Source organism: Rhynchophorus ferrugineus, unplaced genomic scaffold, assembly GCF_030347505.1.
Source record: "Rhynchophorus ferrugineus isolate W39M unplaced genomic scaffold, kcgeb_rfMv2 rfM2, whole genome shotgun sequence".
NCBI classification, from domain to species: Eukaryota; Metazoa; Arthropoda; class Insecta; order Coleoptera; family Curculionidae; genus Rhynchophorus; species Rhynchophorus ferrugineus.
The window spans coordinates 78,530,730-78,557,951 of record NW_027472581.1 but is presented as its reverse complement, the minus strand read 5'-3'; the positions used below and the strand labels follow the sequence as shown (position 1 = coordinate 78,557,951).

Here is a 27,222-nt window from a genome sequence, read left to right as displayed (position 1 = left end):
ACAAGGTCAACCTCTTACATGAGAACGCTCTGAAGGATACACTGTTGCAGCTCGAATCGGAAGTCCTTTCTCGCCAAATATAGCACCTTCTGATTACTGTTAGTTAAGGTTCACATAACATGTTTTGGCTGGCACGCCGAATAAATAGAATTGTGGAGGAAATCCAAAAATAAGTTGATAATTCAGCCTCTGTCAAACCAGCATCGTTTTTTCTACCAGTATATCCATGTTGCCAGAAAAAAACCGAAAAATATTCTATAAAATGATGGAAAATTAGAAATACGCAAGCAACGCAAGTACGGGATAAATAGATCAGTATGTTTTTCCCAAATTAAAATACAACTGATCAACGCAAACTAATGTTAAGAATACACTTATATACTAAACAAGTTCGTGTGGTTTGGTTCGCTTCAATCTTCTGATTTCCTGCGTGTTGTCCAGTAGCTGTATTGCTTCCACGTTGCTGTGATTTAGCAACCTTATTTCATGTTTTAAAGAGAAATCTTGGATCACTTCGTATATCTATTTGATTTCGAGGTTATCGTGCAAGTCTTCGTTGGTTGCGTAACGATAAGCATTGCTAATTAATCGTAGAACTTTATTTTGGGTACGTTGGATTACTAGTTGGTTTGATGTTCTAGTGCAACCCTATTTTTGCATCCCATATATCCAAATTGGCTTTAATATTGGCTGATAATCCAATCTCTTTGATTTCTCGACAAAAGCCTTTTTAAATTGAAATAATTACCAGAATAAATGCAACCGTGCAACGCAAAAGCCAAAACAAAAAATTATTTTCAAACGTTTACACCAGTTGGAAAACGTTAAAATATATTGGAAGTTGAATCCAACATGTGTTGACCAAACACAATCTAGGTCAATATTAGTATTAATATGTGTTTTTCGATATTTAGCCAGCAACAAAAAGGGATTTTTCTAACAAACTGGGACAGATAGGTAGTTACAAAATTCTGGATACCGGCTAGATGGTGACACAAATGGAATAAAAGTCACAAATCGTACTACCGCGTCGAATAACAATGCTCGACCTTACATTGGTCACAATAGCCAGAGCTTCTGGACCTCGTAGTGAGATATTCTCCTGTGCATAACATATTTACCAGAGTTCGCCCCATCCAACTAGTATTTGTTTCAGTCAATGCAGTATACATTAGAGGAGAAATAATTTAAAACTCTGGATCATTCACATAAAAATGCTCTAATATCTTATTGACTCTTACCTAAAAGTCTGTCTTAGTTTAGCTGATAGATGAAGCAAGGTTATAGTAAACAATAGGAAATATTTCTAAGATCCTTATTTATTTATAAGAAATAAGTGCACACTAAAAGTACGCTGCAAAAGTTTCGAACACTGCAGATTTTACTTGGACTTAGATTTTTCATTTCAACTCTTTTATTAAAATTGTTTAGCCTTTAGGCTCTACGAGTCACGTAAAAGTTATTTAAGTATTTAAGAAAAGATCTATTAAAGAAAGGAACTATTATGTGTTGGGCTGCTAAAGGTTTTGAAGGAAATACAAAAATATAATTCTTGTTGGAAAATTAATAATATAAATTATATTAAATCGAAGAACATAAATTGCCGCTCAGAATAATATTTTTCAGCAAGGCAATTCTGCTATTCATGCTGCGAAACTCGTTAAAGACGGTTTTTCAGAATACAAAATGCTCCGCTCGTTTGGATAATATTGAAAATTGTAGGGTTAGACTAGCACGTTCAGTGCACTGAAAATAGTAAACAGTTTAACAATGTATGACAACTAAAAAATGCTACCCAAGATGGAGGAAAAAATTGATCAAGATTATATTAAAATTCTATATGAAACGCTGCCGAAGAGATTTATTAAAGTTGTGAAAAATAGAAGACAATTATTAAAATGTATTCTGAATTACACGGTGCTATAGTTTTGTCGTATCGTTCGATTTGCAAATTAATTGTTTACTTATAGCTTACGCGTAAAAAAAACATATAAATCAACAATAGCCGTATTTTTGTAATATTTACATTAATCGTAGAGTCTAACAGTTAAAAATGTATTTAAATTAAGAGTTGATATTAAAAATCTGTAATGTGCTAAAGTTTCGTCGCTTAATGCATATGTTTACAAAATTTTAATCTACTTTTTAACTATTTGGTTTTAAAAACGGACGTCAACCGGTGACATCGGTTGCGTCACAACAGAGTTATGGATAGCATAATGAAAAACAGAAAAAAAAACCACCCGTCTGCGTTCAATTTAAGCGAACAATTCGAGCCAAACGAATTTGAAGTTATATTTAAAAAAATCCGACCAGAAATTTAGGAACAACGACCGAGTCTCTCTGTAATTGACAGCGACAAGTGCGATTTAAAATTGGAAACGGAGGCATTCCAATAATTCGCCGTAATAACCACTTTATTCGATCAATCAGACCGTTTCCGAACGGTTTGAATCGCGCCCATTTTCCGAAACGAAATTATCCAATTATTAAATGTGCACATACGGATTGAGTTTATTTCGTAGGCGTCGCTACTGTCGCAAACAGTCGCTCGTCATCCGGCCGGGGGGGAATCGGCGAAAACGTCCGCCCTCTCGCCGCGCCGTCCCCGGCCGTACAGTGGCGCCCTCCCGTTCCAATAAGACCCGGTTAGGAATAACTTTTTTTCGCCCGTGTCTCGTCGATGTCGGCGCGACCCAATTGATGTGTCAACGGCAATACGGGCCGAACGGCCGCTCATCAAATGCCATTAATAGGTTGCGTGTTGATGCAACGGGAACAAAATCGCTTTTCTGATTTTGCTTCGAATCGAGACCAGAGAAAAAGAGAGAAAGAAAAAGTAAACGTTGTAAAAAGGACCTAGAACCTATTTAGATACCTTGAAAGTTGGAATATTTCAATCCAGCCATAGTTGATATCTCATGTGCCTTTATAAATATCGACAATAGAAAAATACATATCTTTGGAAGCTTCCAATATTTCGTTTTACGTCAATATTTCTCTGCTCATAAGATCACTATAAAACCCATGTATGTTAACAACAAAATAGATTAAATGGATACTCCTTAACAGTATTGTGTGTATTTAATGTAACAGAAAAAAAAATTGCCTTTTTTATTTGGATTGATGATTGGAAAGAAATATGAACGAAATGAAAGAAAACATAGCCTTTTTAATTTCCTGGAGATTATATTATTTTTGTTTAAACCTGAAAAGACAAAGTAAAACCTATCACTTTCTATTTCCAAATTTTATACTGTCATATTCATTAGTTTCCATGTTGTATCTGCAAGATTAGAAACCAAACTACCGTCAAATGTTATTAATAGTATTAAGCATTGATGTAAGAGGAACAAAATCGCTTTTCTTCAATCGTGTCAATACATCACAATAAAATCACCTCGACATTCGTGTGTGTTAACGCCAAATGGATCAAATTACTACTCATTAGAGTATTGTGTGTTGATGTAACAAGAAGAAAATTGTATTTTTATATGGGTTGGTGACTCGAAAGAAATATGAACGATATGAAAGGAAACATAGCATTTTCAAATTCCTGGAGGTTATGTAATTTTTTGTTGAAACTTGAAAAGACAAACTAAGACCTATCACATTCTATTTCCAAATTTTATACTGACATATTCATTAGAGTTTCTATGTTGTATTAGCAAGATTATAAACCAAACTACCGTCAAATGTTATTAATAGTATTAAGCATTGATGTAAGAGGAACAAAATCGCTTTTCTTCAATCGTGTTAATACATCACAATAAAATCACCTCGACATTCGTTTGTGTTAACGCCAAATGGATCAAATTACTACTCATTAGAGTATTGTGTGTTGATGTAACAAGAAAAAAATTGTATTTTTATATGGGTTGGTGACTCGAAAGAAATATGAACGATATGAAAGGAAACATAGCATTTTCAAATTCCTGGAGGTTATGTAATTTTTTGCTGAAACTTGAAAAGACAAGAACTAAAACACATTCTATTTCCAAATTTTATATTGATATATTCCCTATAACTTCTATGTTTTGTTAACGAGAATATGAACCAAACTACCGCTCCTAAAATATAATTAATAGTGTTAAGTGTTGATGTAACAGGAACAAAATCGCATCAATATGCAACGCTATTTACATCATTGTGCAGCACCAACGAAATTGCTTTTCTAATTTCGCTTCTATTCGGAACAAAAGAAAAAAAATGGAAATAAAAAGGAAACGTTGTAAAAAGAGCGCGGAACTTATTTAAATGCCTGGAATTGGTGTGATCTTTTGTTGGAATTTGGAAGAATTCAGTTTAAGCACAAATGGTACCTAATAATGTGTTTTGATAGATATTAACAATATAAAGTTCAAACATAGTTAATATTCTATCTACATGTCTGATGATACGGCTATTAGAGAGCCCATGTTATGTTAACGACAATATAGACTAAACGACCAATCGCTAAGTATCCGAAATACTGTTGCGCAATGATGCAACAGGAATAAAATCGCTTTTCGGAATTCAGAACCGAAAAAAAAAAAGAGAAATAAAAAATAAACCTTAGTCTTTTGTTAGAAGTTGAAAAAATTCAGTTTAGGCAAAGACGTTACCTAACGATATGCTTTTACAGATACTAACAACATAAAAATAATTTCTGTCTAAGGTTTAAACATATATATATATATATATATATATATATATATATATATATATATATATATGTTGATGCAACAGCAAAAAAAAACACTTTTTTGGTTTAGGCTAGGGGCTAAAGAGAAATGGAGTGTAAGAAAAAAACGAAAGACGTTAAAAGGAAACAGAACCTTCTTTACTTTCGAAAATATAAGTGTTTTGTTGGAATTTGAAAAGACAAAGTAAAATATCATTTTCTGTTTCCAGTTTTATATTAACATAATTACAGTACTGTTCATATTACGTTAAGGAGAGTATGGACCAAAATACCCGTCAGTTAAGTCGGTTAATATTAATACTGTTTTGTTTAGGATCAAAGCAAAATAAAGAAAGAACGTTGTAAAACAGACACAGAACCTATGTAAAAGTATGGAATAGGTGTGATCTTTGTTGGAAGTTAAAATATTTCTATTCAAAACATAGTAACTACCAAATTATGTACTTTGACAGATGATGAGATTATGTTATATTTTGTTAAAACTTGTCATTTTCTATTTCCAATTATTATACTGACCTAATCACCCTATGGTGAGAAAAAGAAAGGAACGTTGTAAAAAAGGCACAGAACCTATTTAATTAATAATTGGAATGGTCTTTTGTTTCAGGTTTCTATCAAGTTCATCATAATTTACGAAATGTATTTCCTGCGTCTTTGATCTATAAACCTCTGACATAATTTTGTCGAATGTTTAGGGCCATTGTTTTGCCAAAAATTAGGCAATTGGATTCCTACTCCAAAAGGATGTTCTCTCCATTTTCCTGAAGAATGTTTAGATTTTGAGCCTTTTTCATTCAGTTTTCCATCAATTTTAATCATATTATTGGAGTTATTATTACAAAAGCATTCCCAAACCGTCACTCTATCATCACCATGTTTAACGATCTGCACACTGTATGCCTCTGAAACCTGTTCGATTTTCGATTGATCCACAAAAGTTGCGAATATTGGTGGTGACGTTTTAAAAACGATAATTTCTATACTGTTGGCGACTCAAATCTATGGAAATCATCAGGATCAGGGATCATTGTCAATAAATCAATTATGTTTATTACATTTATAGTTGTCATCAAAACAGAAGCGCCAAAAAGTGATTTAAAGACTTTATATGACAGTAAAGTTGCCAAGAAAAGTAATAGTTAGCAATTGACAATCCTTTAAAAATAATTAAAATTTTCTATAGTAAATCTTACGGTTGTAGTTTTGAGATTCAAGAAATTGTGCACACAATATGCGAATTATTCTTTTATAATTGTATTCCAATTGCGATTTTGTAATGTAATATCATTAATATTTAGCATGGAAAATGAATGAGAGAAGACCCGATTGAGGGAAGAAAATATTTGTCTTACTGTTGTTGTCTCCTACTGTTGCGATAGCCGCGGGTTCGAATCCTGCTGGGGCATGGTCGAAAATTTATGTTTGCGATTGTTTAAAATTTGTCATTGCTCTAGGCAAGAGTGTAAAATCAGACAAGGAAAATGATCCCAGTCACGCCAGTAACCAGGCTGGGTAAGACCGGATGTCTTCTGGGATGATTTCTAAAGTTGGTTACTCGCCAGTCGATAGGCTTAATTCTGATGACCGTGATTCGGAGCCCACGTTAAACGTTAGGCCCACTCCAGATAAACCCATAGTTGGTAAAAGGAGACTTTAAAATATATTAAAAAAATCAAACTTAGATTTTTAACACAAAAAAACGTTTTGAAATAAAATATCTACAAAATAATCGTTGTAATAACTAGATGGAAATAAACAAAAACCTTATTTAACCTATCTACTAAATGTATTTTATATTCCACTATATATACACAATTTAACTTAGTACGTGCTTAAACCTATTTATCTATTTACAATATTATTTTAACTTCTACCAACTGATTACTTTGAAGTCAGTGTCGAGCAACAAATTAGATTTGTTTAGCTCGTAATTTAATATTGTGTATATGAAACAAAATTATATTATTATTTTTGTATTGTTTGGACTCGGTACCGACTTCAAACTTAGTTGGTAGTACTCAAAAAGGATCTGTTCCTGACTTGGTTCCAATGGGACCACCTAGGAAGTGCAATCTTTCGTATAAACAAAGAATTTTGAAAATCGGTTCATAACTAACGGAGAAATGGGCGAACATACATTTAAAAAATATATACCGTCGAACATAGAACCTCTTCCTTTTTTGAAGTCGGTTGAAAATCGCGTTCTTCTTACCAAACGACAAAACTTATTAACCAACCCTCTATAAACAAACAGCATTAATTCGACTAGTATCCCGTTCAATATTTAATGACGGTGCGAAATTGGGGAAAAAATGAACCCAACTATAATCCTCGTTGTAGAGCAATTATCCTGTTTTAACAACGACCGAAGCCATGGGTCAGTTTGTTTTTCAGCACGCTTAACAATGAGGCATAGCGTTCGAATGCAAGAACCGCTGCGCCAGCGTTGTGAGAACGTCGCAGCTACCCGATAGGACACGTGCCTGTATCTTTTTTTTGGCACCCCGTCGAGTGGGATAATGAGGCGCCTCCTAGTTAAAAGATACACAGTTATTTAGCATCTGGGGACGAGGCGGTCTCACGGATGAGTGAGAGAAAAGCCGGGATTATGGGTCCCCGTTGAACTGTTGGAAGACAACTTTGGTTTCGTGGATGACTTCCTCGATTTTTTCAACTGTTTTTTTTTTTGGTGGTGTATTTTATATTTAAAAATCGATGATTATGTTCACTTAAATTAGACTGTTCATTTCAATAATCCACAAAAATATTTAAATAATAAACACTATTTTATTAATTTAAAACTATTATAGTTGGCTGACTATAGTGACCTTCGAAGAATTATACGCAAAAGGTTAATGGGTTCAAGTTATCAGAATCCTCCTGCAACAAGCTATTTTGCTGTTTACCTCAGTAGAAACTCTTCTTAAGGACCCGAAGAACTGAAATCCTAGATTCGTTAGTGAAATTATAGAACTTATGATAAAAATTAATAAATTGTACATTCAACACTCCATTTCATACGAATTCCAATATGGAATACGTGTTTTTAAAGCTTAGGAATCAATTTGTGAAGATTTTAATCTTACTTACCTACAGCTTTGTGAATAGCCGAGAAAGTTTGACCATACGAAATTTTATGTCAATAGTGAATATGTGCTTTTCATTATTTATCTAGAAATTACAATGAAATGTGTCTGTCCGAAAGAAACACGAAGACGTTTTTTATTTTAAAATACTAGAAACTGCTCAATTGGTGATTATTGAAAAAGTGAACAACCTGAAAGAACAATTAAATTACCGAAGGCAACGCTTACTGGTTTCTGTTATGCTGTTGCATGATAACGTTCAACCTCACGTTGATAAAAGCACCTTCTCGAATTTGGTATCGGAAGTGTGTTTGCTTTTTGTTCAACAAACTTATCCCTATCATATTCTTATTTGATCCTGTTAATATAATGAAGCATACAAATTTAATTCGTGGTGACAATAAACATGTTACGTTCATACACTTTCTTCATTGCCATGAATATATATATATATATATATATATATATATATATATATATATATATATATATATAAGCTTTTCTTTAATATATTGTGTTTTCTAAACGTTATTATATATTCAAAACCAATCAGTTATATGAGACCTATGAGAAATAACAGATGGCCACTAAAGAATATTGAAATTGCTATGAAGAAAAAAAATTAATCCGGTAAATGCGCCTTCTTATACTGCATTGGCTTTACATTATTTTTCATTAGAAAAAGTACAACTAGTAGTCAACAAGTTCTACAAATTGACTAGAGAGTGGAAAATACACGAACTAACAATATCACTTAACGGATGCCCGATTCCTAAAGCAGAATCGGCTAAATAAGTCGGAATACATCTCGATGGTAGGTTAAATTGGAAATATCATGTTAGACAAAAGCGGAGCAGATTAGACTCAAAGTCAAACAACTGTAATTGTTAGTAAAGAAAGGTACACTCAACTTGATTTAAAATTAAAGAGATTGGTTATCAGTCAATCATAAAGCCAACTTGGGACCTATGGAGTGCAAATATTGGATTGCACTAAAACTTCAAATCAACTAGTAATCCAATGCACCCAAAACAAAGTTCTACGATTAATTACCAATACTTATCGCTACGAAACCAACGAAGAGCTGCAGGATGACCTCGATGTCAAATAGATACACCAAATGATCCAAGACTGCGCATTAAAACTTGAAATAAAAAAATATCAAAATATATAATAGGAAATCTATACCGATGTATTAATCCCGTACTCGCCTTACGTATATATTGATAATAGTACAATAGAACAGTAGTTACAAAATTGATTTGTAAATTAAGATTGTACTAAGCCTATCTAATGTAAGATGTAATCAATTTAACAAAATTCATTAAAAATTAAGGTTATAGTACTTTTAAACTACCCTATTCGTCTGATTTCTCTCAGTAAACCTCACATCATGATTATTTTCGAGACCATTCGAATAAATATTCAACCCATGTCGTTCTGCAAATGCCTTAGTCGCTTAAAGTGGTTCTGTCAAACTTATTTCCGAAACAAGAAAAATCTCGAGAATATATTAGGGCAAATTTCGAAAACTGGAAAAAACATTGTCACAATGAAAACAATTGAAAAGTCTCCGGTCTACCATAGTCAAACACATACTTTTGTCAAAATTAGTTTTATTTATTTAATATAATTCCCTTCAAGGTTGATACACTGATTATAGGGTCCCCCCAACTTTTCGATACCATTTTTGTAGTACGATTTGCCCTTTGCTTCAAAATAGGTCTCAGTTTCGACTATTACCTGGGACCAGATCTGGAGAGTACAGCGGATGAGGAAGCAATTCGAAGCCCAATTTATGAATTTTTGCCATCGTTTTCACTAACTTGTGGCACGGTGCATTGTCTTGGTGAAGAAGCACTTTATTTTTCTTCAAATGCGGGCGTTTTTCGGCGATTTCGACCTTCAAACGGTCCAATAACGCTATGAAATATTCGCTGTTGATGGTCCTTCCTTTTTCGAGGTAGTCAATGAAAATTATTCCATGAGCCGCCTGTTGCGTTTTCCCACGCTTTGGAGCGGGTTCATCGTGTGCAGTCCACTCGTATAACTGTCGATAAAACTTTTATTACGCATGACCAATCTTCAAACACTGCTCCGAATCGTCGTTGTTTTTGATCAAAAGTGAGCTCGCGCGGCACCCACTTTGCACAAAGCTTTCTGAAACTCAGTTGACATCTTTAGAGTGTCTGCTATTTCATTCAATCTCAATTTACGATCATTCAAAATAATTTTGTAGATTTTTTTAATGTTTTTGTCGGTAACAACCTCTTTTGGGCGTCCACTGTGTTTACCGTCTTCGGTGCTCATTTCACCACGTCTAAACTAAGCATACCAATCCTTGATGGTTGATTTTCCTAGAGCAGTGTCCGGAAACTCAGCATCAAGCCAAGTTCTTGCTTCAACTGTATTTTTTCCGTCCAAAAAGCAATATTTTATCAATACACGAAATTCTTTTTTATACATTTTTGCACAATAACAAAAGTTGCATCACTCAAAATGGTATAATTCACTAATTATTGATCCGACAACTGTCATTTATACACGGATCTTTTGAAGATTTAGATTTAATTCTAGTAGCGCCATCTATATGTCAGTCCGGGGACTTTTCAATTGACCTGTTAAATAATACGTTTAATTAAAGGGTTTATATCAAATGTCTTACTGTTTTGATCGCAGCAGTGTACCCTGTATATTCATCATCATCATCATCATCATCATCTTCAACGATTAATTAAACTGAGCAAACAGACATGAATTATTTGTACCACACACCCCAATTTTCTGTCGAGCGTTCGAACAAGGAACGCGAACAAACAAACGTAAGAATATAACAGTAAATATTCAATTTTCTTAATTGTCACCGATGTCCAGGCCAAATTTCACAAAGACAACTCAATCAGACCCCACGCTTAACTTAATTCGTTAATTAATACGACGCGGAGGGTGGCTAATCGATTTTATTGTTGTTGGAAATTATACGAACTGTACGTTTCGCTCGCCCTATATCTCGGGCGACACGCAAGAAAATTAATTTTCGACGTACAATCGAGCTTGTTGGCGTGGCCGTGGCTTTCCATTAATAGGACCAGTTGAAAGTAGCACTAATCCGACTAGATTGTGGCACGTAGTTTAAATTAACATTGTTTTTGTTCTCTGTTATTTTAACTTCCAGTTAACGGAACAGAAACACGCATTGCATAATATGGCATTATGTATAAATATTTTTTGTGGATTTAATGTTATATAACTGGTAAAAACATTGTTACAATGATAGCTAGAAACGTATTAGACACGTACACGTATTTAAAATGACACATAAAAACAGGCACCGCATTAAACAAGAAATCAGTTCGTCAGCTACTTGGAGGTTAGTCGCAAGATACTCCCAAGCTGACATAAGATCAAAAAGATTAGTGTAATAATCAGATATAGAGTCTGGGGTGCAAATATGGTATTACCATATCCTTAGATTAATTATTAATGCTTATCACTATGTAGCCATATCATAGAGAGAAAAAACCTAATACCACCACACCAGTTTGGGATTATTAACAAGCGTTCAACAATTGACCAGGTCCGCAGAATAACAAATGTTATTGAAAAGGCCTAAGGAAAGTTAAAAAGTATGCTCAGCTATATTCTTAGATGCAGCACGAGCCTTCGATAAGGTTTGGCATGAAGGCCTTGTTCATAAACTATGGAAAATGTTACCAAAACAACACACCAAACTATTAAAATCCTACCTTACGGCCAGAATGTTTAGAGTTCAACAATAAGCCCACTCTACAAAAAAAGAAGCTAAAGCAAGTGTACCACAAGGAAGTGTACTAGGTCCAATGCTTTATCTACTCTACACTAGTGATATATCACAAATAGAGAGTATTACGATGGTTATATTTGCTGATGATACTGCGATTATGGCTGTCGGAGATAATAGTGAAGAAGCCACACGAAAATTACAATAGGCAAGTGACAATAAAAGTAATCGGACAGAGGCTTAGAAAATAAAAATGAACGAAAGTAAATATGTACATGTGCAGTTCACCTACAGTCAGACCGTACAAGCACCAATAACATTAACTAATACCATCATTCCATATAGCAACTGCAAAAATTCGCTGGAAGGAATATATAAAGAAGAAAAAATATATAAAAAAGAAAAGAAAAGAACCAAAATACAAATTTTTCAGAACAATGTCCTGAAAAGCATTGTGAGCGCACCCAAATACTGCAGGACTGACTACCTACATCGACACCTTCAGATACCCATAGTCAGTCAAGAAACCAAGAGAATTGCAAGGGGCCATGAGGAAAGACTCCTTTCTCATGAGAATATTGAAGTATTGCAACTGTCGGATACCACCAGAGCAGGTCACAGACTCAAAAGAATCAAACCGTCTGATCTTGTATAGTGTTATATAGTGAGGTGCATATAATAAAAAAATACAGCAGTAGCATATATAAACATTATTTCACCAGGAAGTGAATCTAGTTATATACCTAGATTTTAGTTATCTTAAAGACAAATTGTAGGTCAGTCAGAAACGACTAGTAACAATGTCATAATTAAATAACAAAAAAAAAACCATTGACCATTGAACCAACTTTTAACTTTGGTTCAAATAGTCTAATTTAGTTATAATTTCAAGTCTCGTCTATTGATGTAATTACAACAGAACAATATTAATAAACTCATTTGTAAATTGAGATTGTAAGATGTATCTAAGTTTATTTAATATAATATGTAAGAAAAATTCAGCTCATCAGCTCTAAATCATATTTCTCCTAAAGTGTATGTAAAGTGTACATTACCATTGCTCTTATACGTTGGGTAATTATCAGCTTATTTTGAATAAAGATGTCTATGTGTTTGATGTTTATCATATATTTATCATATATATATCATATATATATATATATATATATATATATATATATATATATATATATATATATATATATAATAAATAAACAAGACCTTGTTTAACTAGTGATGATATTGTTCAAGAACGCATCCATACTTCCGCTACTGAAAATACATTGAACATGACGTGTTTTGCATCCCAATGTAATTATATCTATATCACTTCCAAAGTACCTGTTAATAATTATTGATTAACTGGAATTAAAATAAAATTAAAACATAAGTGCACGTATTAAAATAAGTCGGCTAGGTTGGCGCAGTGGTCAAGGCGACAGAACGGTCATCCGTTGCTATTGCCGTGGGTTCGAATCCTGCTGGGGCGTGGATCCTCTTTATATTGGTGAATATAATTGTCTTTATAGTGAAGATTACAAAATCCGACAAGGAAAATGAAGGGTAAGACCGGATGTCTTCTGGGATGATCTCCAAGTTGATCACTCGCCAGTTGAAAGGCTTTTGATAATTTTAAATCATTTATTATTCTATCAAATGATTTGTGCTGAAAATCTTATTAACAATTAGGTTTATTTAATTTTAGCTTAAAAATAGCAACAAATTATATTTTAATGCAACAAAATGACTTTTCTTCAACAGAAATACTTTCTGACAAATTATAGTTTGATACATCTGTTTTCCTTTTGTTTCAGGTCTGGTTCCAGAATAGGAGAGCGAAATGGCGGAAGACTGAAAAATGTTGGGGACGAAGCACCATCATGGCCGAGTATGGACTCTACGGTGCCATGGTCAGGCACAGTCTCCCACTTCCCGAGACCATACTGAAGAGTGCGAAAGAAAACGAATGCGTAGCCCCTTGGCTACTAGGTAATCTTTAGGCCGTATGTCAATTTTTATATTGGAGGTGGTTTTAATCATTCCTACAATATACCGCAGAACCGGTTTTATTAAATAGTTCTGCGTAACACCAACCACGTATGAAGCCACGTTTTCAGTATAATAAAAAATTAAACAAAAGATCCCGATTTAACTGAAAAAATTTTTTTTTGCTACGAACTACCCCAATTTTATTACTGTATTCACATTTCAATGCTAATCTATATCGATAGATTTTTTGTGAAACCATTTATTTCTGGTAGCTCCAAACGGTTTTCGCTGATTGTTGTCTATTCAGCTAACGATCTTTTTAAATTTAGATGTCTAGTAAATGATAAATGTTACATGCATTGTCATAAAGTGGCAAATGATTATTATTTCCCTTAGAAGCTTAAAACAACACCTTTCAACATCGATGCGTTGTCCATTGCGTGTAGTTCAATTATTTATCTTTTCAATCTCCTACAGCAGAGTATTCGGCATTATCAGTATTTATATGATGGCATTTAAATTTAACATATCAGTCAATAATACTCCATTTCCATTTTGGACAGTATCCACAACGTTTAGCAAGTTACAACTTTAGCTCTAACAGTTATTCTAAGTAATTCTTTTTACTTATGATTAGAAACATTGAATTAGTCGATTGTAAATAAGCTATTGCTATCAAAACAATAATTGGAATGATATAAAATTAGTTAAGTGGCTAATTTATTATTTACAATAACTTCAGCCACTTTTTACATTCTAAGAACATGAACTCTGTTTCTACAAAACTTCTCCATTAATTAAACCAAAACAAACCTTTATATTTTTAACTTATCATATACAATTAAACTATATATTAGGCGCTTGCATATACTCTGATGGCGATAAGGTGTCGAAAGAACGAGATTGCTTTTACAGCGATGCAACTATTAATTTATTATCGCATTCCTTCAGCATTTCGAATCCGTATACCTACCATGCTATGCTATGCTACATCAATCTAAACAAGTCTTCAGTGGTCAGAAGACATTATACCGGGTGAATAGGTTGGGTGTGATATAACTTGTTACTCGAGCTCCAACACTCTATCTTTCACAGTTCTTGCAATCTGTAGATGTGCGTTGTAAACAAGGCTATGTTAATCACTATAGCTGTTTTTTACAACAATACGTAAATCAAATTGTTCAAGGACGTATGATATCTGCAGCAAGATTTTAGTTCGTAATATATTACACCTTGCTAATTCTGGTATATGCGCTCAATGTTCTGCTTCAGTGTTGAATTATTTATGAGTCATATTTAGAATTATTAGCAGTAAATATTGTACGATTACAGTATGGCAGCTAAGCCATTTCCCCCCTTTAACAGTTTCAAAGTTTCTTTCAGAATTTGGGCTGTGTTTCCCCCCAATTAGTCTTGCCTATCAAGCCTTTCTTTGTTACTGACATCACAATTACCACTTTTAAATTATTGAATCCAAAACCAACACTTAGTGTATTCTGTAAGCGGCACCACCATAAATTTCTACAAGTGTTTGATGGGCCTTGACAACAGATTTCCTCAAATCAAACATCGTCATCATCAAAAGTATGAACGTCAAAAATGCAATTTTGCAAATTTGAATTTTTGTTATTCGGTTAGAAATGTCAAAACCATCTATTTTGACAATTTTATCAACAATTGGTTACATCGATACCACTCATTTTCACGAATAGATATTGCTAATAAAAATGCATACGAGCACCTAATATATAATTCCCTAATATTTTTTTAAATAAATACTAGAATGAATGAGTATAAATTTTTTGATATTAAGTTAAGATACAAGAATATAAAATTAAAACAAATATAAAAAATAACAACTTAATTAATTTTCCTTGTAAAATGTTTTGTTTTTGTTCGATTAGTGTCTTTTTTTAATTTAAAAATTAATTTAAAGTTTAATGAAAATTGTGTTACTCTTGTTCAGTGACAATGTTTTATTTCTAATACTTAGTTTTCAAAATACATTCGATTTATTTCAATTGTTTGTGAAATTTGTTTTGTTGATTTATTGATTTTTCTTAAACTAATTTATATTACATTACATTACATTCTTCTTATACATATTGGTGTAATAGTACACAAATTTATTGTAAATTAACATTTTGAATCTTTACCATTTGTTAATTCAGAATAAATTATCTTGAAAATTTCTCAAGACATATCTGTACAAGACGTTCCTTATTTGACGAAGATATTAGATAATTATTTAATTAGTCTTCTATTATCTTCTTACAGATAAGAGACAACTGTTGATTAACTAATTACTAGTAAAATGATTCGTTTTGGTGATTTGTAAATACATTTCGTGGTTATCTCCACCTTCAATATAAAAGACATAAATTTGCCACCAGTTTCACATATTTAATCTGTCACCATTAGGTGTGGTATTTAATCATAAAGGATTACTAACAAGGGATGCAATTAAGAAGACAATATTTCGTAGCTCGCTTTAATTGTCTTTTTAAACTGAAAAAATAAATAAATACGTAAAAACAGTGTCAGTGATTCGGAAAGTATTATCAGTACAACACCATATAAATAATAATAGAAAGGAAACCTTTTTTGTCAATTATCACCTAAACAACAAACGAAGTAAACTCTTATAAATACGCAAAAAGACGCCCCATGGTAATTAATTATTTCCTATATTCTGGTTAATAATATGAAATATCTTTACAATTAAATACCACACCTGATACTAACAACTAATCATTGCAAATACAGAAGCATCTAAAACAACTATTTAACATCTTTTAAAATTCAGTTATATCATTAGAGGAATGTCGTTTTTTCCTTCAGAAAAATTATATATGATTTCAAAGAACTGTTGGGGCCATCAGAGTCCTCTATCAGCCTCCGTTTCAACTCGATGCCCCACCACTTCCACGTAATTAAAAGGACGGATTTATTCTACGATTTAGTTGGAAGGACGGCCGCGAAGCGGCGCCACAAAAAATGTCAGCGCTTTTGAGCGACAACGTGGTTTTATTATCGTAGATAGCCATTCGTAGCAGCCTGGTGCCGTTAAATAACGCGACGTTGTCATATCGTGATAGAATCAAGCATATCGATGGTATTCCGCTATATTATCTTTGGTTAAAACATTAACCAAAAAGTTATCGAACAGTAAATGTTAAGCTAGATAATATTATCAATTACTCAATATTAAAGTGTCTACATATACATTGAGACATTCCTATGCATATTTTTATATTATTTACAGTGTAAAAATCAGCTTAATTTCCAAATGTTTATTTAAGATGAGATGTTTAATAAACGTAAAAAGGAAAGGAAAATGAGGCCAAATCAAAGTGATATCCAAGCCACCAATAAAACGATCACAAGTATTATTTTAAGAAACTTGGATTCAATCATTGTTTTTAAATATATATTTTAATTTTTAGCGTTTAATTTTTAACGTTTTCATTACAATATTAAGAAAAATTCATATAAAAATTTACGTAAAATATGTCTTCCAATCATTTTCCCGTTTTCATCTTAATTGTACAGAATATATTGGATTTATATTTATTTTAACATAAAAAGGTAAATTAACTATCATGTATATCGTAAGATAATACCAATTTATAACAATAAGCTGAAAGGCATAGTAAGACAGGGAAGTTTATTTGAACTTTACGGTTGTTGAAAAATTATTTAACACTTGTTATAAAACACTTGATAGAAAAATAATGAATAGCAAGGTAATCAAAATAATCGAAATTGTATATCATGAGTACAAAGTAAAGAAACTTCAAAATGAAATGTCATAACTACAGAAGCGCTAAGACAAAGAGGAAGATTACAAGTTATTTATCCAGATCCCTTTCAAGTCGTAGAGTCGATAAAGAGAAAAACATTGGAAAATAATCCATAAATATAAGCACATATAAAAGTATGAAATTAAAAAGGAATTAAATTAATATTAATCATTATTTGTATATACCTAAACTTTTTCTAATTGAACCTTACGAACATGAACATGAAGAATTCGACACCCACTAACACCTCTTGAGGGTATATATTTTAAGAATCCGTTAAGGCTTTTAACTGGCCAATGGTCGTTACCACAGAAGATGTCTTACTCTACCAAAATTTGTTACTAGAGTGACCTAAATGATCATACATTTTACACTTTATCTATAAAAAAAAAACATCAAACATTCCTGTTTAGAGCAATTGTTAAAACAAGAGAGGAATAAAAAAAAGGTCTAAGTATCTAGAAATAGAAATAGATGTGTCAGAATAACACAGTAAATATATACACATAGTAAATAATATAAATTACTGTAAAATTATGACATATAAACGATGAATAACTTAAAAAAACTATTTACAAACCATCTTTTATATCTGGCCTTTTACCACTGAACTACTTCCACGTTTTGATATTATATATAAGTTTATAATTTGGAGCTTTAGTATCATAACTTCCTTCTTCTGCCTTTATTATTTATTTGTAACGATAACATTGGCCATTCCAATTTAACAGCTTTAATTTAACTAGCAACTAACACAAGTATGCATATACACTACAGCTGGATTAATTTTACAGAAATGGATCCACATTTAAATATGATGGGTTATGGCTCATATAGAAATACACAGCAAGAACAATAAAGGTAGCTATACCAAAAAACACTTCTGGATTTCAATATATCCTGAACATCGTAAAGATAATCAAAAACAAAAAAGCAAATGAATTAGTTGGGCACATAATGTGCGAATATCACAGTTACGAAATATACGATTGTGTCTTGTGTTTAGAATAAGAAACATATAAACCTGAATTGTAGAATAGAGACTTTGTAGAAATATGTGAAAACACTTAATATAATATTATATTGAATAAATTGTAATTATGTGGTGTATATGGAAATGAGTTATGGTTAATGAGAAATTTTACAGAGTGGTTTGATACAACTATAGAGATAGATGGCTAACAAGTCTGAATGATTTAAGTGTGAAGTGTTAAGTAATTATTAAATACTATAAGTATTGAGCAAAAACTATAAGGCAGCCTTGGTGGTTGATTCTAAAACCGAGATTATAAATCAAATATTGTTATCGTTAAACGCAAATAACAGTATGGTCATGTTTATTGTAAATTTATTTGTAACAAGAAATTGAAAACTGTAATGAATAGGAGCGATTTTAACGACTTTCCAAAATTTATCTTGGAATTGAACGAATTACTTATAAAGCATTATTGGTTACCACAGCAACACAGCATTTCAGCGATGTTGAAATGAACATAACCTTAATTCTGACAAAAAAAAAATTATCAAGCCCATTTTAGAAGCAAATCAATTTCAATAAAAAATAAAAAGAGTGGAATAATTAAAAATTTTAGTAAGCAAGAAAATCAAGTTTTTTCATAGAAAAGATTACACAACAACGTAATTAATGTTGGAAATATTCTCCATTGCTTTAAGCCATCGCTCAAGTAACTAATGGGTTCAATATATGGATAATACTGCTGGTGTCCATTATCCCTCATTTTGAATATTTTCCATCGTTTGTAAACGTCTGAAAATAGTTGAATCATCAAGTCCTTAGCAGTTTGACACATTTTTAAGAGTTTGGTCTGGATTTTCAACCATTAGCTCTTGGAGTTTCCTATCTACGAACTTTTATCAATCTCTTTCACCCCGTTCGTTCTAATTTACTTTAAAATAAACACTTTTAAAAATTTTAAAAATGCAATTTTGAGCGTTCCATGAATAGCTCAATAATACTCAAATAAAAACTGCTTTTTATGCAAGGAATTGTTAAAATCATCGAATGTAACATCGTTTATATTGATTCTTCCCATTTTACAACGTACCTAATATTCATAGATCTAATTCAAACCATAAGTTCAAACTTTTAGTACCTCCTAATAAATATGTTTTTGATGAAAACTCTTTTCTAAATCTATATTTAAATATACTTTTTTTGTATTGGTTCAATTATTTTTATTAAACCTAAATTTATTAAAAAAAAACCCTGATTGGCAAAACAAAGCATTAATTTTGATATTTTGGATCATCTACTGACCTAAAAACACTTAAATGGTAGCGTAGTTCACTTGAATATTAATTGAAATTACTTAAAGCCCATTGAGATTATTAGCATTCACAATTACCATTGATAAAAACAATAACAACATAATTTAGATTAAGGGAATGCATAATGACTTGTAATTTTAATTTTCAATCATTTATGAAAATGTATTCCAAACTAATGTTTATAAAAAAATACTAATAAAATTGATCTAATTATTATATACATTTTAAATATTATTTGTGGTAATTTTAAGGATTTTCGCGAAGCTTAGAGCGGCAACATCGTAACAATAGACCCATTCACCGTTCTATCGTGTTTAACATTCACGTCTAAAGCCATGAAATTCAGCCTTATTATCCACAGCCAAAGGTTGAAAAACTTTCATTCGGTTAGCTATAACACGGGTGGTTCTTGGCCAGTTCATTATAACGTACATAACGGTTATCTATGGGTCGTTTTATTCTATTGGCTGGGCTACGTATAATTAGAATTTGCGTTTTAATTAAAGCCGTTTAATAAGGCCACTTCGTACGTCACGAATCATTTCTGCATAGGTCATGTTCTTGCGAAGGATGAGATATTTTCAGTCTACATTGTTATTCCATTAATATTATCACAAAACTAATTCGTTAGCGCTAATTTCAACTAGAATAGGTGACGTCAAATTAGTTAAAGTTTAAATCTCGATTCCATTACTTGGTTTACTTTTTAAATATTGTGAAAAAATAGAGGCTCCATAATATATCATACTAATTTGATTAAAACCAAAAAATTCTTTTTATATAGAGGAACATCTATATTCATACATTTAGATTGATAATAATAAACAAACCGAATTTTCTTTCTTTTTGTATAAGAAACAATTTTAAATTTTAACTTATTTATATAGGGTGTCCCAAAATTTAAAGATTTTTTTTAAATTTAATTATTTATTTATTAACTGCATTGAATGAATTTCTTGAACATAGCAATTAACCCCTTTTTGAATATGATGGCGATTGTGGCTATTTTGAATAGACCTCTAATTTAGACAAGTGGTGTTAAATCACATGATATTTGCGGCCAATTTCGATAAACGAAAGAGCAATATCGATCACCTGTACAACTCAGTGCATGACCAGCCGAATTTTCGAAGCAGCAAGATCTAATTATTCCTCGAACAAAAACAAAAGCTAAATGTGGCAATTAAAATGACGATTAAAATGAACAAAACTACAAAGAACAAATGAATTTATTATATATTATCTTCGAGATATCTCTCAAAATGAAAACCAATTGTTCTCTGGTAGTGTTTTCTCTTCTTGCAATCCCTAAACAGTTTATTTTGGGTGACCAGTATGTTATCACTAAATAGGAGATAATTAAAATTTTGCATAAATTATGAGTCATTCCTTGTATATTAAATATTACACAGTCTCGAATATTAATGTTTTTCATAAAAAGATATTTATTGAGTACATTTATCGCAAGTATAACAGGTGGGAAAATTGCTCGTTACCAAACCATTGTTTCTCAATTTTTAGTGGTCATATAATATAGCAAATAATAGCTCAGTAACCCTAAAAATCAAGTTAAACCTTTAAAATTACTCAAGGTCAGTTTATGACTGCCTGATTATAACATTCTTATTTAACTAAGAATGTTTGAATTGAGAGATAGATTGGGACTCTAATATATCTGACGATTTTGTTATTAGTATATAAGTTCTAATTAAACCAACTTAAACGTTGTTTTTGTTTCTTAACAGAAAAAATTGTGTATATAAAAAAACCGAAACAAATAAAACATAAGATGTTTAATGTATAATCATAAAATTTTTGCCATAGAATGATAACTATTTAATTTTTGTATTTCTAAATCATTACAAGAATAAATTTCAGAATTTGTGAATCCTTTTTTAAAAATTGTTAACATTAACAATTATAGTTTATTTTAATATATTGTAGTCTCATTTTACCAACGAGTGTTTAACTGGACTGGACCTACAGTTTAACGTGGGCTCCGAACCACGGTCCACGGAATTAAGCCTATCGATTGGCGAGTGACCAACTTAAAAATCATTCCAGAAGACATCCGGTCTTACCCAGCCTGGTTACTGGCGTTACTGGCGTCACTACGATCATTTTCCTTGTCAGATTTTGCACTATTGCCTAAGGACAATCACAAATCTTAAACAATCACAAAAATAAATTTACGACGATGCCCCAGCAAGATTGGAACCCGTGACTATAGCAACAGTAGGAGGACCGTTCTGTCGCCTTTACCACTGCGCCAACCAAGCCGGCAACAATTATAATTGTTTAACGTTGTACCGCGCTTTTCTCTTCGCACAATTAATAGTAGCCGCATATTCAATTTAACAAAAAATTATAGAAAACTTTCAATAAACTAGATTTAAAAATTATCGATAATTTTCTTAATTTTTAAATTAATATTTAACATATATTTGCTAATTTCAAAGCTCACCAATAAATGTATATATTTTAAAATTATTACTAACAACGAAATCTTATACCATTTCTAATAGACTTTATTTAATTTTAAAACCTAATTAATTTTTCAAGAATTATTTAAATAATAATTAAATAATAATTTAAATAATAATTATTATTATAATATATTTCTTTTCGTTCTTTAATTAATAAACAGTATTTTTTATATTTCTGTTTAACAGATATAAATTATTAACTATTATCTTGTATTGCACTAATAATAGAGAAATAGTAAGTAACTCAATATTATAATATATTATTACAGAACTCAAACATTTGGCATAAAATTGCATATTTTTTTAAATTTATTATAGGTGTTTATTTAAAAAATCGTCATTCTGCCTGTGTGACGTAGTTAGATGTTTTTTAAAATCCATTTGTACGCCATTTTAATCCTTAAGTTTGAATTAAATAGTGTTCTTGTGGTTAAACAATAACTGATCATTATTTTAAAAGATTATATCAGTGTTCATTATTGATTCAAATTTAATATTCCTAATATTAAAAAATGTATAAATATTAAACGAAATCCAATATTACATTATTATTATATGATTAATATTTAATATATTTTAACACATTTCAAATATATATTAGAAACAAATATAAAAAAATATTTCATATTTGTTTATAATTATTAAAAAATAATAATTCGTTGTAGTTATTATTAACTTCTTTTAAAAGCTTACTAAATTAATTTTTTTAAATTTAGCTTGAAATGATATTTAGTTGAGTTAAATCAAGAAAATAAAGTGAATGCGGAACTCATTTTGTATAGGAAAACTATATGGGGATGAAAAAAGCAAGAGTTATCGGTCCATAATACAGGCCCCTTGGAATAAATACCTTCAAATGGTCAAATGCTCCTTGATGGTACTTTGGCATGATGATGGTCAATTCATTATTCACAGAACTGTGAAATAATTGAAATTATTTTATAAATTTAAGGTTTTGAGTTACAGAATTATCCTGACGCAATACAACAAATACAACATGACTTACGTCATATACTGTAAATCCCAAATGTTCGCCTTCTGGACGACCAGACGAAGTAACTACTTCAAGAATTATTTTGAAAAATCCAAAATATGGATATAAATACTCATGTATTAATAATGAAATCTGAGAAAAATAAAATAAAAAATATTAAATGAAAATATCAAAGGAAAATGTATTTCACTAAAACATTTCGTTATGAGAAAGATTTGCTTCAGTGGATACCGTTGGTCTATGTTATTACGTTCAGTTTAAAGACACTAAACCGGAATCTTTATGTCTTTATTTAAAGATGTTCTGAAGGAAATAATATAGCATCTGTACTTCGGGAAACGTGTGGAATTGAATAACTATAAATAATTTTACTAATTATTAACTATAATTTATAATATATAAAAATTAGACATGATAAACTACTAAAGTCGCCAAAGAAAAACAAGTTTGCAAATAATACATGCATCCTTGCATAATATTATTGAATAACTATAAGACAGTGTTATAACTTTAATTTGTGTGCAGTTGTTATTTCTAGACTATTAATTTAAAGTCATTTGAACACAACTGTTTAATATTCCATGGATGCTGCAAAATGGTAACATCGCATTTAATAAAATAAACTAGCGTTACTGCACAATTATAGCGGCATCTGATAGTGTGCTTAAAAAATTCATAAAGTTGTTCAACCACCATATTTTATTATAGTGATACTGCCAATGTTATAACACCATAGGTAAAATAATTAACTGATACTACATAATTGGTTTAGTTAAGAAATTAATAAATGTTGATAATAAAATTAGTCATAACAGAAAACGGACAAACATAAACTATTCACAACGCATAAAGGTGTTCACAAATTAACATTTTCAAAAGAGCATATATACAGCTCAACATTTAACATGTCACCTTGCTAAATACAAGGTTCATATTAACTGATGAGTTAATATGAAATTTAATATAATTAACTATATTAGTGTTAATACAATAACAGTAACAATAAGGTTAAAAGAAGTTGGTAAAAATCGAGAGTTCGCATCACAGAGCCATATAGCTTTATCCATTAATGAAGAAATAATCAAAATAATGACAACTGTTACTTTAAACTCAACTTTACTCTTGTTACTTTAAATCTCAACGACATCCATTTAGGGGAAGTTCAGATGTTCAAGTACTTGTTATCAGTAATTCAGGATAATAGGCAAGCAAGGCTGAAGTAAATTTAAGAAAATATATTAACAATTTAAGAAGAAATATTACAATGAAAACCAACATCCTGCTATTTCGAATGACTACTTTGCCAATCCTTCTGCATAACTCCGAGACACTGTTACAGTCTGAGATCTGTTAAATGTGATACTTAATGAAAATTTTATATATTTTGCCCGAAATCGTATTAGATAGAAATGAAATCATTCGACTGAGATCTCAATGCAACATAATCAATGTACGCATGTTCATATGGTGCCGTTTCAATGAAATACTAAGCGAGCAGCTTCAAAAAGCATGTATCGAATGTAAGATTGTTCAAGACCAGGCCGGTTGTGGCCGATGGTCAACAGTGTCATGACACTCTGTCTGATCGCCTACTATGAATGATGATGATGATGATGATGGTGGTTTAAATCCAAGATGTTTCTCCAAAATCTTTCGGTTTCTCTCACATTACATTCAAAATGGATCGATTATAATGTATTTAGCTGCATAAGCCTTCGATTTTTTTAGATATTTTCATAGATAGATTTTCATATATACTATATAGATGAAGGGAAATGTTACAATCAATGTTAAAACCAGGCTCTTATAATTGAACTAGTACTATATTCTGACATTATTATTAGATTAGATTATTCGATTAAGATAGGACAAAATGCTAATCCAAAGACGACAATGGTTTGGATCAATTTCGAATGAAAACCGAACGAGTTCTTCATTTTTTGTGATGAAATCGATTTTTTTGATGGAGGTCGAAACTATCAACATTAAGTTACATGAATTAAAATCAACAGAGGACTCTGGAGGCTTATAAATAAAATCAGCTGTAGCAACATTTGCAAAAGGATGTTTAAAAGTTTTCATTGAAGAACATGTTGTATGGAGTATCTGTTGTATGGAGAACATGTTGTATGGAATTTGAGGTAATGCGCTGTTACGGTTATTGTTACCGAAACATTATAACTTTATGTAGAATATGTAGAAAAATTTACTGAAGAATGTCACTAAAATTCTTTCACAGTTTTAATTTAAATATCCTCGGAAACTTAGGAACGAATTCACCTTCAACTAAATTCACACATATCAGCCAACTTCTAATTTATTTGCAAAACTTTGTTTCAGTAAAATGAAAATAAATATTACACGAAACTTTCAGCAAGGCAAATCCAACGATATTGAACCAACCATAAGTATATTTTAGTATTACATAGAATTAAAAAACGATATTATTCAATATTCTAAATTGAATAAACGTCTATAGACTAAAACTGGTAATAGATATGTTATTTAAAAAGATTAAAATCAATTATAAGAAAAAAGTCTACGAAAATCAAATTCTATTCAGCCATATCATTAGATCTATCCTGGTCTTCCAGCTTATTAAAGTAACCTACTGAACTCTTAAATTCTTAATGTCACCTTATCAATAAAATACTCTAAACCATCTATGCAGCTATAAATGTATTGGGACATTTCTTCACCTACTTTACATATGTGATCGAATATCAAATCAAAGCATATTGAGTTTAAATATAATTAACCTGCATATATAAAAATGGCAATAGACAATATTATTATCCCATATCAAATGAAGGATTTAACTGAATTGAGAATATTAGACTTTTATATATTAGAAATATTAATTACCAATACTTTATGTTACTGATAAACATGCAAAAAGAATACAAAAGCGACATGGACTTATATACTCCTGTTATGAGTTTGTTTTGTGAAAAGTAATGCAAATACAATGTAAATTTTTCGCAGCAAAGGTATCGTAGATATACCCAGATAACACACCTTGGTAAAATACAACTGTGGCTGAAGACATGGCATAATATAGCAAATGAAACAAGATCTACCCATATGATATATACTATGCGGAGAAGAACATGCTCACCAGATAACATCAATAACTATCAACTCGACCAAGCTGAGGAAGATAAATATCTTGGAAAGAAGCCTAACTTGGAAGAAGCACTTACTTACTAAACGAAAACAACTTGGACTTAAATTATATCAAATATATTTGCGTATTGGAAGCAAATCCAAACTAATATTAGATAACAAGGTATTGCTATCAATGAATCAATAGTTAAGCCTATTTGGTCATATGAAATCCAACAATGATCTAGTGTTAGCTAATATAACCATTATACAACGGTTCCAAAAAAAGTGTTATATGTCATGGTCGATGCCTCTAATAAAGTGATACAACGTGATATCACTCCAGAACCCATAACGAGTACCTTAAAACAATGTTAGTGTACCCCAATGTGCTCGCTAATCAGCTAAATGTGCGACGTGACAGTGAAGCTTGTAGACTAAAATGTTTAACACGATCCGATCTGGTTATAGGACATATATAGACATTAGAATATATAACATTTGGAATAGGACAACTAATTAAGATAATATTTTTCACAGATTAGTTAATTGATTAGTTAAGTGATTTCATGTATATATGAGAATCATAAGAACTACTCATTGCCATCAACATTAATACTGCAAAGACTACGTAAGAACCAATGGGTTCTTTTATTACAGTTTAGACTATTAATAACGCATTAATTATAAAATTAATATTCACTGCACAGTGAATCATTCATCATTTAATAGCATATATGGCAATTAAATTAACAAATAATTTTCCTATAGTTATTGTAATATTATTTAAAAACCGATAATCAACATTGTCACATTAATACAGTTATTATTGATGTAAAACTAATTTTAAAATAATATTGCCACAAGAACTTATTCAATTATCAAATTCCCTCAAGTTAACATAATTTTAAGAGAAAAATAATCCTAAAAATGCGTTGCAGATTTTATTTTATCGGGTTTATTAAAACTGTACAGATAAATGCAACGAAACTATGTCGCCGTTGAAAATTGAAAAAGGCAAATAAT

General features: G+C 31.1%; 1 protein-coding gene across 1 annotated transcript in view; it reads left to right on the top strand.

Moving 5' to 3' along the window:
- Positions 1–27,222, top strand: part of LOC143190860 (visual system homeobox 2) — a 134,804-nt gene that overhangs the window by 103,509 nt on the left and 4,073 nt on the right. The window contains exon 5 of the mRNA XM_076395430.1: positions 13,345–13,519. Within this exon, the coding sequence (XP_076251545.1) occupies positions 13,345–13,519 (175 nt within the window). The remainder of the gene's footprint in view (positions 1–13,344; positions 13,520–27,222) is intronic.